General features: G+C 31.3%; 1 protein-coding gene across 1 annotated transcript; it reads left to right on the plus strand.

Annotated features, from left to right (window-relative positions):
* Positions 1–335: 335 nt before the first annotated feature.
* LOC132723041 (uncharacterized) lies at positions 336–14713 on the plus strand. Its single transcript, XM_060707708.1, has 7 exons — positions 336–381; positions 756–869; positions 10129–10260; positions 11104–11132; positions 11300–11870; positions 12126–12310; positions 13366–14713. The coding sequence occupies exons 1-7, from the start codon at positions 336–338 to the stop codon at positions 14266–14268; spliced, it is 1980 nt and encodes a 659-aa protein (XP_060563691.1). The 3' UTR covers positions 14269–14713.
* The last annotated feature ends 1361 nt before the right edge of the window (positions 14714–16074 follow it).

The raw sequence follows: 16074 nt of genomic DNA on the forward strand, positions 1-16074 counted from the left end.
GTTTTATTTTTAGATGCAAAATAACACAATCTGGTGTACTTTGAAAGCATATTTAACGCCCCATCAGACGCTCATATCTTAATAAATTATATAATAATTCAGAAGAGAAATACATTGCAGCAAGACAAGGTTGTTTTCTTGCATGTTTCCAGTCTCTTCATTGTGCTGAATGACCGTTCCATTGATTCACCATGTTACCGACTTCCTCACTTTCTTGGTTTAGGTAAATTAGTTTTAACCACCTGCACAGCCACAAAACATAAATTAATATACAAATTCAATATCATTTCAACATTTCATATTTCAAACAATTCCATGTGATTATGCATGAATGAATGAATGAAAATGTACAGATAGCTATTCACTACAGTGATTACAACTGTAAATATAGGGTAAGTATACAGATAAACAGTATATTGACCTTATCTACATTAGGAAAACAAATCCTAGCAATTTTAGCACTTTCGCTTAAAGTACTCAGTCCAACTAGTTGGCTTTCCAAAAAGTACTAATTTCTCCGCAAGTGACGGTTTACCTTCATTATTCCTGAATCAGCAGTGAGAAGCAATTAGACTCAATATTCGACCTATTGACTTAATTGGTATATACTGACATTGCTTCTTAATATTTTTGACCAAATGTTTCCAAACATTCGAAGTATGGAATACTTAATAAGATCCTGTTGAATATTTCATTCCTGGTACCTTGATTAACTTTTACTTAACGTTATATGTAACAAACGGTTTTAATTCCAGTCAGTCAGAAACTGACAGCAAAAGAAGACGTAAGTACCAAGGAAACTGAGAACAATATGAACTGTTTAGAGCAATATGACCCGCCAGCGAAGAGGATTAAGAGAGAAGAAATGGGTATGTGCATTTTATACTAAAGGAACAACCTGCTTATCAAGTACAACTCGTCAATTTTTGGGGCGCAAGCCCCCAGTGTAATTACGATAAATTCAGCTAACTATGGTTTGAACGCATTTAGGCTATCTGCGCGGAGCAAAAATAGTTCCAATATTTTGCTATAATATTCATATAATCATAATACCTTATCTATTTCAAAATTGACTGGTCATTTAATTACTATATTTTAATTCCTTTTATCACAAAATTAAATATATCATTGCATTACGCGATTTAATATTACTACGCCAGCAGTCGGTAAAATTTAAAGAGAACCAGTTTATTTTTTCTACCGTCTGGTTCCCGATGCATGAAAGCCAAAATACGTACATAAATTTAGTGCCAATTTTTTTTAAGTCATAACCAGAGAACACAATACTTCAGGATAAAATGGAATACGATTTTCAAATTGGATAACTTTAAGCTTAAAATGCTTAGAAAGTGTGAATGTCAGAGAAAAAAATGTATGTGTATGAATACGGACTATTTTCTGTCTGACGTCATTTTCCCGCAATCGCCATCTTGGCCGGCCAGATATACCGAGAAAGATTGAGAAGATTTGCTATCGATTAGGAAGTCCCAGGTGTTTAAAAGAGTTGTAAGTTTTATTATACGAACACTTAATCTCCTGTATACATAACTGTTTAATTACGTCGTTGCTTTTTCTTGCATTTATCAGTAGGTCTAGCAAAATCGTCAAGAAAACGACCTATATTTTGCTGTTTAGTGTTTACAGAAAAAACAGCAGGTCAAGATGTTTGATTATATTTTATTACGTTGATATTTTAGGTGCAATCTATTCCGTATGTAGAATCAAGTTTTCTTCCCAATCTGGTAAAGCTTTTGATATATTTCGCTTGATATTATGATTATTATTTATGCAAATTTTAGTGCATTACATCGATTCAGTGTCAGCTCGGCCCAAAAACGTACTTGGGTCCCCGAGTCAGCTCGGCCCTTTTCTAACTCGGTCCACTTTTCAATTTATTGATATATTGGTTTGTTTTATCAATCTTTATTGTTGAAACCACATAATTAAGTGAACTGATTAATATCTGGATTACTCCTAAATGTGGAAAGATATTTTCTTAAATTGTTATTACATTTTTGGGGATGCTTAACTACCTTTTGAACACATCTCTATTAGCTATCTAAGCTGGACAAAATTGGTCCAAAACTTTTCCATGGTATGCAGGAAAAATATAATAATCGGCGAAAAATGATAGTTTTCTATTTTGTGATCATGATTTTTGCAAGTTACTGGAGGTACTGCCCAAATCCTGTAATGAGTTAAATCCTATCAATTAGAGTCAAAGAACATGCATAAATAGAGTACCAACATTATTTAGTCATAAGTGAACTTACTATCATAAAACGCAACAACTAACAAAATATTGCAATATGTTGGTTTTTTTTTTCAAATCGATAAGCTATGAAATGCTTCAAAAGTGCAAATATATTGTATGAACTTTGTATAATGCATATGAAATACGAATACATACTTGTCTATTTTCTCATGTACATAATTTTCCCGTATTTGTGTAATCACCATGTCGACAAGGTAAGCAGGTAAACATTGCAAAATTTTGTTCACTGTTGAATATTCATTGTTTATATTTCACTTTACCTTGAAAAATAATGCAATCTGGTATAACAATTACTTTATCCCTTTGTATTTCCCTGAAGTGATTAATAATGCATAAAATAGTGTGAAAGAAGTCCGTTTCAACAGACTAGGCACTTGTCTAACTCTTCCCAAAATTTTAAAGGACTTGTAATAATTACAATTGTTATACAATATGACTAAAGTTCAGATCTACTTATTAAAGTTATTTCATACATGTAAATCTGATTTCCACAGTTTTGCCTTTATCAGATGTAGGATTTCATGATATTTATGGTCAGTCCATAATTATATAGATTTTTTCTTTGTAAAGTTATAGACATTTATATGAAAATAGTAGTTGTATTAAAATTCAAAACCCCAGGTCAATAATAATAAGATTACTGATTATATTATTAAATATAACAGTATGTTATATTCAGAATAATTTGATGACTATCAATTTTCACTTTAAACAAAAATTTAAAAGTCATCATACGGTGATGAAGCTTACCTAATTACCTTTGTTGATACAAACAATCAATAAAAACAACCCATCTTAAGCAGCGGAATTTTATATACATCATATTTAGTCATCATTACTTTTATCGTCTCACATCTATATGATTATTATACTAATAGTATTCATAATTTTTGTTGATGGAAGTATGTGAGTTGGTAGAGGAAGGAATAATTTACAATGGCAGCGGCTAGCAGTATAAACTAGTATTGTTTGACAAATGTGAGTCACATACGACAAGCATATACTCGCTGTTGAGACTAGCCGTACAGCATTTTAAAAATGAGGTGCCTAAAACAATAATACGCAAACTTGTTTTTCTAAAAGAAGATTTTATTGAATATCATATACAATTTACAGTTGGTATATTAATTTTTATTGTTTGGTGATCAGAAGATTTTTTCCTTCTGAAAATCATGGTGTGAATGAATAGTTTAAGTCTCTGTGAAAACGCAAAGAGAGACTGAAAATTATTAAATCATTTCTATGGACAATATTGATTTAAACATTTGTAATCAAACATGTGGGTCAATTTCCAGCTGTAGTTGGATTATGACAAAGTATTTATAATAATTTAACTTTTAGCTACTTGAAAATTTCATGCCGGATGTTTGCTTACATTTTGCATAAGAGCTCAATTTATTTCTGATAGATCTTTCGGATATCTTGTTATAATATAAATGGCTGAACATCATCAAAGAATTATTAAGAAACAATATAAATTTTATATATGTTAATTCTTTGTAAACATGTAAGAAGACTTGGAAGTTACTGACTTTATCATTACATTTATTTATTATTGAAAAAATACAGAACGGCTAGGCTCAACAGACGTACCAAAATATTATTGTTACAGTCATGACGGCTTTCCCCTTGCTGTCAACAAACTTTAACCTTGTTCATAACTTTTTCAGATCTTAATGTATTGTCATCATACTTGGTCACAACAACCCTTCAAGTAGACCAGACTAAACTTGACCTTTATGTTAACATTCAAGGTAAAATGTCTAAATTTTGCTTATTTTTTTGCTATTAGTGGCTATAGCTCTGTTATTTTTGAATTAATGTCTTCAAACTTGAACAACACAGTCTTTCAGGATAGGACCTGATTCACTCATAAATGTCCTTGAAGCGTTTGTGATCAGAAGTTGTGCAGAATGATTTCATTTACTTGGTTTTGCAACTTCTGAGAAATGGATGTAAAAGATAGTTGTTTTCTTAAAATTTCAGGACGGTATAGTAGATTGTAAAGACATATAGTACATACTGCATATACACTATAATTACTATACTAGACCTGTCCTATGACTTGGTAAATTGAATTATAGCTTACATGACTGGAAATAAAGAATGTATTTACTCTTTTATTATATCATAGATTTGGTTTAAAAATCTTTGTACTAAGGCAATTTTGAACAAATTGTTTCTTAAATTATTTATTTGATATGAACTAACATAATTATTGGGATACTATATGTATATCTCATAATAATCATATTTTATCTTTCCAACTTTCTGTTCATTTCAGATTTGTGAATGTGAAGGGCAGGATATAGATTTTAAGGATGCTTTAGGGTCAATGAGGATGGAATCAAGAGAGATAAAGGCTAAAATGTGAGACTGTCAATCTGACTAACCTTGAAGTGAATAAATGCGAAAATGTTTCTTTCAACAGCATGGGCATTTAAGGAAGAGGTACATTATTATTTAGATGTATTAGTATATGATATTTCTTAATATTTATATTCTTAATTATATTGTAATAGTCTTTTTATTCTTGACTTGTTTAAAGACCGACACAGGACAGTTTATTTTAAGTCAGTGAGCTTCTGTCACTGGATAGTCTATTGTCACAAAAAGCCAAATTAATAAAAACAGTGTATTTAAACTACATCTTATACTAGCAATTAGGAACAAAAGTAGGTAGCAAGAAGAATTGTGACAAGGAATTAAGCTTTCCTTTCCTTTTCACCTCGAGAAAATTCACATTAAAATATTGAATATTCACAGTAAGCTGTCTGACATATATGATAATCTTATCTTGACTTTGCTGTCTATAGTTTATCAGAATGATATAAATTTAAATAATTTTGTAAAAATTGCTGCTTAGCAAATAGATAAAATTACTTGGGGTGTCTGTGGCTGATTGGTTTAGTTTCTAGACATTAAGCCAACTGCCTTTCACTGCTGTAGGTTTGAGCTCTGCAAAGGTTTATGGATTCTTTCATGTGAGAAAGCTATCCAGCTCATTTTTTTGATGGTTGTACTCGGGTGCTGTTTAGTGCTTGAAATCATACACAACATAGGGGCACCCGATGTCTTCCTCAACCAGTAAAGCTGGAAATTGGGCATATAACCTGTGCTTTAAAGTGCCCCGCCACCCCCCCCCCCCCCCTTTGAAAAAAATGAAATTTTAATTCTGCAATTCACTTTTCAGGAAACAGGGGGAACTTGTATGATAGAACAGTAATAGCAGGAGTGATGAGGGAAGATATATTTTTCTTAATGTCGGAAACACTAGAACTGAAAAAAATTGGAAAACCAGGAGACTGCCTGCCCTTTGCAATGGTGGATAATAGGATAATGAGTTCTTAGATGTGATGTCGAAAACCTCATGAATATAGTAAATTGACTTAATCTAATTAGAAAAAGAAATGACATTCAGGAGAAAACTAGTCACCAGTCTTTCACTAAAAATGTGAGATAATTTTCCAATATTTGAAATATCACAATATGTTTAGAACAATAATGAGCCACTAGTACTTCACCACTTGCCTACTTTTGAAATATGTATGAACAGAACTTTATAAACTTCAAGGTGAGAGTTTATCACAAAGAACATGAGATAACCTATGATTGAACAGAACCACATTTGTATATAGAGGCGCCAGTTCATCACCAATAAGATGAGCTAACTTATCAATGTTTGAAATTTTGTTTGTACAGAAAAATATCAAGTGCAAGTTTCTTTTATTAAGAACAGACATATTGATAGATAACTTACAATATTTACAAACATTTATACTACCACACCCATTTAAAATATTTCAGCTTAGAGTGTATTATCCAAAATACATTTATTGTTATAATGTTCTTATAGTATATTTATTAATATATTTATTGTATAGTTTTGATTTTACTAGATTTTAAAAACATTTAGATTTTTACTAGATCTTGAAAATATTTTTTCCATGCTTTTTCATTTAATTTTAAATAAGGAATGATTTATTATTCAATCCAATGAATACCTATAATAAGTATAAATTAAAATTGATAATGTATTCTATCTTAAACTAATCTAAAAGTACAAAAGTAATGTTTAAACTTAAAGAGAAAATGGCCCCACTGGCCTGGGGTTACCATAACTCTCAATTCATTGCTGTTGGTAGCTTTTCTAGCCTATAAAGATACTCAAGTATGTTATAATTATATAATAGGATGTTTTTTTTTATCTTGAAGCAGCATGCCTCCAGGTTATTGTTATTTTTCATGATAATTTTGAAAATGTATTTCAAAGTAAAATATTGTGAAGTTAACAAAGAAAGTTATGACTATTGTACATATTGCTAATGACACAATCCTTATAATTTACCAAAAAGACGCCAAAATATGCAAAAATAGCCCGGGGTTAGTCACACAGTAGAAATATGGTGATCATTTGAATATTGCAAAATCAGTCATTAATGGCACATAATGTAAGGTTTTTATTGCACTTTTTACTTTTCTTAATATCTTTTTTATCAAGTTTGAATTTCTTTTGGCATATCTGGAGTCATGGAGCTTTAATTCTAAATGTAATTGGTTCATAGAGAAATTGTTGTTTGATCACAATTTTAGTTTTTGTTACTGTTTGAAAATGTATCCTTAAGTTGAAAAATATGGAATATTTTCTTAAATCTTTGTTAGGCGTGCCCATCGGATAGAAGATTTATTTGAAAAATGTTAGGACTAAATCTGCATAGAAATTATGATGCTAAGCTAAAACAACCCTTGAAATTGAAAGGGCATAAATTTGACTATTTTGCAAATCTCACAAGAAGTTTCATTTATATTTATTCATTTAGAAAAATTATTATTGCCAATAAATGTACAGAATATGATATGAGAATTTTCTATGAATGCCTACTTTTGATTCCTACAAAGGTTTATGTTAATAGTATGATAACTTATACAGTGTGACACCATCATTTTAAACTGTTTTGGAAATATGTATTTGGTTCCTTTGCATACACTTTTTTGACATAGCAAAAATCTGTAATTTATGTAGCTCTGATCAAAATTTCGGCAAATTGTGTTACATGCTTTTTGATAATTGTTAGTTAGTATGATAGTCACTAGTTGCATAATTTTATTATAACACTTCTTTATTTAAAACAAATTTTGTTGAAAAAGGTGAAACATATAGGCAGCTGATATGAATTAGGGCATGTGCTTAGCTAATAAAAGAATTTCGAGCTACTACAGTCAAGTTGCTGTTCCTGCACATGTTGCTTACCAGAAACTTTAAACTAAACCATTATTTTTAATGGATTGTCTTCATTCTTGGACACAACAATTCTTTGGACAAGACCATTAAGAAGACCAGACTGAAGTTGACATTGATTCATGAATTATATTGACCTTCAAGTTCAAATGTATGAACTTTGATTTTGAATTTTTATTTTCTTCAAACTTGTAGGCTAGGACATAAAAGAAAATCAAACTCAATATCACATTGACTCTTAAATGTTTTATTTTTTTTGCTTTGATTTTTACAATGCATCAGCACAGTGAATGTCATAATATGGTTACTGTCCAGCATGACTGGTGGAAAGAACAACCTTGACCACTCTGTCACAGACACTCCTTCTGACAATCAAGAAGATTAAATGGAACTTGACCTTGAATTTAATTTTTGACATATTGTTTTTGCCTTCGCCATCTGTCCGTCTGTCGGTCAACCTACAGGTGGAATTTCAACCAAACTTTACAGGAGTGATCAATTCCATTCGTAGTTATGCACATCACTGACATGTTACGATTCGCTGCTCAAAATTGCCATCACAGCTAAAAATAGAAAAATCTTGTCCGACCTTTACAGGTCAATCTACAGTTGGTATTTCAAACAAACTTTACAGGATTGATCAGTACCATCCATAGTTGTGCACATTGCCTGTAAGTTCCATTTCACTGAACAAAATGACCGCCACAGCTTAAAATAGAAGAATTTTGTTCACAAGTCAAACTACTAGTGGGATTTTAACCAAACTTAATAGGAGTGATCAGTACTATCCTTTGTTGTGCATATCGCCAGCAAGTTTAACTTTGCTGCACAAAATGGCTGTCAGAGCTATAAATATAAATATCTTGTCTGGCTTTTACAGATAGAACTGCTGGTTAGATGTCAATGAAACTTCACAGGAGTGAACAGTTCCATTCCTAGTTGTGCACATTGCTGGCATGTTTCGCTTCACTGCACAAAATGGCCCCCAGGGTTAAAAATAGAAAAATCTTATCACATGTCAAATTGCGTGCTGGATTTCTGCCAAATTCAAAGGAGTGATCAGAACCATACACAGTTTCAGAAGACATATGTTTTTTTGTGACAAAATCCCTTTAAGTTCATATATTATATGGCCTTTACCTTTATTTGATAAAAAAATCTTTGAAATTAGCTAGGATTGTCATTACTTTGTTATTTTTTTACAGATTTGATTCATGCTCGGACAAACAAACACAAAACCAACATGTTAAATTATTCTGATATAAATTGGACCTTTAACTGACCATTACCTCCAAGGTTAAACAATTTAATTTGCTCACATTGTCATAACTTTGCTTTTTGTCTATGATTTGATTCTTTCTTGGACAAAACAACACTTATCATTCAACTATGACATTTACTTAAATGTGTTGACAGTTAAATTCAAATTTGATGTATTATAGGAGTACTCTTATAGGTACTTCAATTTTCTCAAACTGTTGTGTTTGACTTTCTATATAAGAAAAAGCAGAGCATAGCCCAAGCTAGGTAGTGGCTCTTGTTTTCAATGCCAACTACAGTATATGTATCCATTCCAATTTACATTCTCACATGTATTATGTATTGCGCTTGAATGTTTCTACAAAAAATAATTTTGTTCTTACAGTCCTGGTTTTATTTTAGAAATATTTAATAGACAGTTAAATTTTCTGTTTATTTTCTATTTACATAATCATTTCTTGGAATAAATATAGTTAGTGCACTGATTTATGTATTATACACTCACATATGGAAGTCCTTCACATGAAAATTGGTTGAAAGAAAAATTTAGATAAACTTGAACAACTATAGTTTCCCAACAAATTTCAATTTCATATTTTGAAATATTTTTTTATGATATATATGATATCAAAAATGCATTTTGCCTGGGTTTGTAAGTATATGTTTGGTATTTTGACAATAATTTGGAGGCAATACTTTTATATTGTAAAACTATACAAAATGGGCACTTATTTTACTTTGAAAACAGGAATGATATCAGCTTGGAACACCTGAAATAGATTGCTCTACAAATCTCGAACTTTGAAGTTTTGTATGCAACATATTGCGCCCCCATCAGTGCTTTCAGCACTTTGATTAACTTTCTGTCTGTACTTTATGCCATGATATTAATGCGTGGTCTGTGTTTCGTAATATGTTCTACTTTAGAATACATTTGTCCAACTGATTCATAGCAAAATGAGCTGCTATTTTGCAAATACAGGCTGTAGACCAATGTTACGCAAAAATACTCTATGATAAATATGCAGACGATTTTGGTATATTATCAGCCGCATCCATGTGTTCAACAGAAATTGAAGCTAAACTATCTGGTACATGTATATTGAATGTATCGCTTGTAAGGACAAGTCAAGATATTGAAACAGTCTTTGGTGTATCACACTTTTTCCCCACAATTATATTGTTAATACCCTGTTTATTATGTACTTTAACACTATCCAATATCAGAGATGTATAATGTCTTCAAAAAATTGTGAATTTATTTTCAATATTTACAAAGACTAGCTCTTACAGAACGATAATACTTACGTAAAATACAAAGTTACAATGCATTTTATAAAATTTTATTTGCTAGGCCGTGCCCATGACATTAATGTCTTGACATGCAAAAATGTTTTGGAAACATCCGGTGCAGACAAAGCTGGAACTTCTGATGGTTACACAGAACTTGAGCTTTTAGTCAGTATTGAAGATGAAATAGAAGAAGGTTGTAAAAGACTTATAATAAATAGATCCTTGAAAAGTTTTTTTTTATCACAATATATGTATTACAATTTAGTACATCAGTAAAATACTTTTAGCACATCATTTTTATAAATATAACAAACCGTCTGTTAATGATTGTCAAAGTAGTTAAAAAGTGCATGTTTCACATTTTAATTTAAAACAGTGTTGTCGCATTCTGCAAATTAGATATACTTTCGGAGTCATTCATAATTCGGAATAAAAATTATACCAGTCATTGTAAAATGTGTTTCATAGTATTTTCATTTTAGGGAGAAGAATGTATAATTATATGAAATCTAAAAAAATAAATAAAATGTACATTATTATAAATTAAAGGCTCACCCTGGACAAAAGATTACGACAGTGTCACTGAACTTTACTAAGATCCTACTGAAGCAAATAAAAGACGGACATATTACGAAAATGAGCAAGAAAGTAAAGATATTATGGAAACGGAAATCGTATCATAATTCTGTTAATCTTTTTATCAAATGCTGGACTAATTTATTGTCAAAATATCAAGCACTAACAGATTTTCAATAAATATCATTTCATTGAGTATATGTTATATGGCTGCTTATTTTTCTTGCAAGACTTTTTTTAGACAGCGCCTCAGTACTTCATTATCAGAACAGAAATATTTACATACATTTAGTATAATAATTGTTGAACATCAAGAGTTTGTAAGTATACACTGCTATGCAATGTTAAATATATGTTCAAATATATTCTACAACTTCTTACAACATAAATAGATAAATAGATAAATGACTAAGCCATATCTATTGGCTATCAGTTTTTTGCCGACATTTTATCTTTTCAGAATACAAGCAGGAGAAAGGAAAATTTTCAGTAAGTAAATTGCAGCTGAAGAATGTCAACGACACAAATATTTTATAATGAAATAATTTGATAATCTTTGCATTTAACAACACTTTTGTGTTTACATCTAGAGCATCAATTGATTTGGATTGGTCGGCATATAAAATCATTGATTTAATTATCTTATAAATTTGCAGGATATTCGCATAAAAGAGATAAAAGTTCAGGCGAGTGAGTTTCCAAGGTATGAGTTTGCATTGAGCAATATGTTGGATGTTGTGATGCGATATAAAGTTGTGCTTCAATCAAACTGCATTGGACAAGATGGCAGATATATTTTGTTTTATGTATGTACCACCCCTGAAAATGACAAAATGATCGATGATTTTCTTCAAGAAATATTTAAGAAAGGAACAATTAGAGATGGTGGCTCCCTTGAACAATTTGTTCAATCCATTGATCAATCGGCGGTCTCTTGCTTTATAATACCTGTGAACTATCAACACATTTTGACAGCAATAAGACACAGGACAACCATGACATTTATCCTAGGCAATACTGACTTGGATGAAAAATCTATTCAACGATGCCAAAACACATATGCCATTCAAAAAAATATCGCATGGAAACAGATAGATTCAGTCTTAGAAGAATGGCTTTTTCAAAGTCTCAAGCCAGTTTGTGGTGCATTAGGAGGGGATATTGAACGTAACCGTTTCGACAAAAACGCAACTAATAGGGATGAGTATGAAGAAAAACCAATAACAGGCAAGTAATAGACATAATACGTGTTAAATAAGTAGCCATCAAACACGTTTATTAGTAGCTTTTTCAGAATACTGATGTATCGTCTAAATATTTAAATATATAAACACCTTTATCATATGATGTATTGTCTAGTTTATGACTAAAGTGAATAAAATAACATTTATCTACAATAACTTGTCAATATAATTATACGTATTAAGTTAAACATATACAATTTTGTATATCGACTCTAAATCTTTGTAATTACCCTTTTAGATGACGAGCAGACCAATGAGACAAATGTAATTATCTTTCTTAAAAAAGATATGCTTTCAACTCTTAAGACGGAAACTAAAGATTGTCTTTTTGAAGAGATTATAGGACTCTTTAATATGAGTGACGTCAGTATTGACGATATTCCGAACATTCCAAAATACAGAAGTGACCTTGACTTAAAAGAGGTAATATTGTTTACTTTGAAAACCTAACATGTTTTCTTTTTTAACTAGTACTATAACACGGATTATTAAAGTAAACAAAACAAGGCAGCATTAGTGCACGTAATGTCTCTTGATATATTACACACTCTACAATCCATCTCGTAAATTATTTAAGAGGTCAAAATACAAAAAAGTTATTAAGGTATGATCCACCTAATGCATTACCTCCACTTTGAAGAGTATTCAAATAGGCTAGAACTACTGTCAACTGCATTGTAACTTAGGGGCGTGGGTTCAAGCCCCAGAAGCGACAACTTTTTCTTTCTTTCTTTTTTTTTGAACATTATTTGTGTCTCTCATATCACTCTTGAGAAGAAAAAAGTGTTTCATTTTAATTATGAAATTATTATTGGTATTTATTGGCTAAATTGTGCCAAATTTCTTATCAAATATGGTACCTGATATTTTCAAAGTCTTATAAAATAAAAACTAGACGGTAAAAGTACTTTATATTTGACAAGCGCAACCAATATACTTTTAAAAAAAAATTATGCAAACTTTGAAAACAGCCCCTGATTTTAGTAAATTTTAGGAATATTTTGAATAAGGCCCGCCAAGTAGAAAAATGATCAAAGAAGTACTTAAAATGGGTGGGGTAGGGTAACATTTATATACATATTTCAAACATTTTGAGTAGAAACAATAATTTTGCTGGGTCATTTGTTCGCTGAATGCTATTATTTGTTTCTCAAAAATGTTCTATAGGAAAGCATTTTTTCATAATGATTATAAAATAGAATATTGAGAGTTTCTCATTTCTTAAAAAGAGCCCTTCTAATAGCCAAGTTTTACTTTACTTTAAATTTTGCATTATTGTGTCTTTTAAGGATATATAACTGACCTATGTTGTCAATTTATAGTTCCTTATAGTGCCCACTAGGAGGCTCATACCTTAATCTAACATTTCATGTAAAGTACTACAAGAATATTTTTACTTTCTTAATATCTTGAAATATTTCATTATTATTACAGAAATATAGTAATTAACACATATTTGTATTTTCTCAATTGTGTAGATTTGTAGACACTTGTCCTCAACATTTAAAGGTATTTGTGGTGTTGGATGTCGAATGCAAAAACTACAAATTGTTGTGAAAGATGTTCAGACCTTTACTAGGGAAGAAAAGCAAAATAGGCTCCGACAAGTTTTACTCGACTTCAAAATCTATGAGTACGAACTCGTTCCAATGTCAATTAAAAAGTATTTAACACCTGGTGATAGCATCGCTGTTGGTTACGTCAACAATGGAAGTTTTGGCTGCTTTGCCAAAGAAACCAAAACTCAAAACGAGGAGATAGTGATGTATGGACTATTCTCCAAACATTTAGTGCCAGCAAGTAATCAAATAAACAGGTTGCATGTAATGGAAGGCGGTGAACCCAAAAGCGTTGGTGAGGTTATAGACAGCACTGTGGAATGTGGCAAACTTGATATAGCAGCAGCGGCTCTTTCTATAAGAAAAGATGAATGCGACACAAGGTTTAAAACAGTCAGTGGTAAACAAATTTCTGGAGACAAACGTATCATTGAATCTGAAAACTTAGTTGGACGGAAAGTACATATTTGGGGAGCTAAATCAAAACCTGGTAAAGGAATAATAACAGTGCCAGAGTATAGGTCCACAGAAGAAATGGATTTTAGTCTTATTCTAGTGGAAGACATTGCAGATGGGGAAGGAATCGTAGGAGAAAGATTCTCTCAACCTGGTGATAGCGGTGCTATTGCCTGTACTGATGTCCCAGGGCAGGAATGTGTCATACCAATTTCAATGATTATGGGAGTAATGAATTACACAGAAGTAGATGAAGACGATAAACAAAATATAAAAAGGAAAAAGGGACGATATGCCACAGTACCATTGCAGAGTGGTCTCCGGCAAATAAGCGAAAGGATTGGAAAACAAGTTGAGCTTTGCTGAAAAACTGGTCATTGGATATTAACATATATACAGCAATTTAAAAGATTTACGCCCTACGTTTATAACATCCAAATTAGATAAAGGGAAAATTATAAAAACGGTTTTCAGAAAAGTGTAACGCGTCTGTTTATCCAGATACATAAACTATTAGTAAAAGTTTTATATCGGATAATCTCTTTATAATACAAAGTGGTATAAAAAACTTTTTGAAATGTATGTACGTTCATACATAAGGCTTCTTTCCAGTTATATATAACTGGGAACATGTCTTATAGCTGTATTTGTTAAGGAATACTTATGATTCTGTTAAATTGTAATTGAGTTAAATATGTTTAATGCTTTAACTGATGAAATAGTTTTGATTTTGTGTTTTTAGTGAGTGTGTGAGGTAATGTTTTTTTCTAATTGATAATTTATACTAAACTGTATCATTAAATAAATAGCAAACCAGTAATATTATTAATTATGATGATACATGCTGCACAAGTTAAAGTACATTCGTTATTAAGGTCTGTTTGACATATCGAACCCTTTTCTAAATAACAAACGGTTAACTAAACTACTTCTTATAAGTTTATATAAACATTTAAACAGAATTAATGTTTATTGATGAGACACAAAATGTTTGAATTTTGCTCTTCAATGGTAACCTTTAGCGAACAAAGCGGCACAATAGATTTTGGACATTGCCTTGTTTAGAAAAAAAACCCATTTAAGCCATATATAAAAAATGCCCAAAAGGGTATAGGATTGATAATGTGGACACAAAATTGACTGATATCTTACCTTTAAGGTTGGGCTTGACCTTTAGTTTGCACAGCAGCGGCATGGGTTTCTGCATATTTGCCTTTTGTTGAACATTTGAGCCTTTTTTTGAAAAAAAATTTTTAAAAGGGGAGAAATTTGTTTTATGGCACCAAAAATTGTTTTCACTTTTTAAAACTTCCAATGTAATCTAAAAACTGGGAAATATGCTTTTTCAGGGGTTTTTTCACTTTGCCTTGTGGGTATATTTGAGCCATCTTTGAAGAAAAGATTTGTAGGGGTGAATGATTTAAAGAGGAGGCACGGATTTGTCCTTGGGCTATCTTTATTTTGAGTGGCACAGTGGTGGCATCTGTTTTGCACTCCGCCATGCTGAGGTCAAGCAAGAGTGATGAACAAGAAATATTCCGTGATCACAAAAACGAACGAGCATAATGACCTTTACCCCTGGGGGTAATTTTTACAGTTTTAGATTTCAGTTATCATAAGCTAACCGTACATCTCGAATCGTCAGCCTTCTATCGATATATAAATTTGGAATTATCAACAACATTCAATACAAACATTTTGAAGCGGGGAGTTGTAATTGTTGAAAATGTCATTTTAAGCACATATTTTTACACGTTTACTAAATATTTTTGCATCATTTAAAAAATAGAATATGTGATTTATTCACATGATTATTAAAATGAAAAAGTGAACAAAAGAGAAGAAAATATAGTTTAAAGCGACACAACACACTGCGAATGGTAGCAAACGATCAACCTTTTGCTTGAATATGGCGACGTTCCCACTTATTTCGCAAACCTTTGCCTTCCAACATTAAACACTATTATAGATATGACTCACTGAAGCTCTTTTCAGATTCCCGAAGTAAATGTGAGGGAGGATGTTCGCCATATTCAAGCAAAGTGTGCATGTTCGCTTCTTTTCGAAATGTGCTCGTACTCTCCTCGCTTCAAAAATTTTGATTTGATTTTAAATGGTCCCAAATAACTACAGCATATTAAACATGTCAAACATGTATAATGAAATAATAAG

Source organism: Ruditapes philippinarum, unplaced genomic scaffold (genome assembly GCF_026571515.1).
Source record: "Ruditapes philippinarum isolate M1 unplaced genomic scaffold, ASM2657151v2 ctg7908_1_1_1_1, whole genome shotgun sequence".
NCBI classification, from domain to species: domain Eukaryota; kingdom Metazoa; phylum Mollusca; class Bivalvia; order Venerida; family Veneridae; genus Ruditapes; species Ruditapes philippinarum.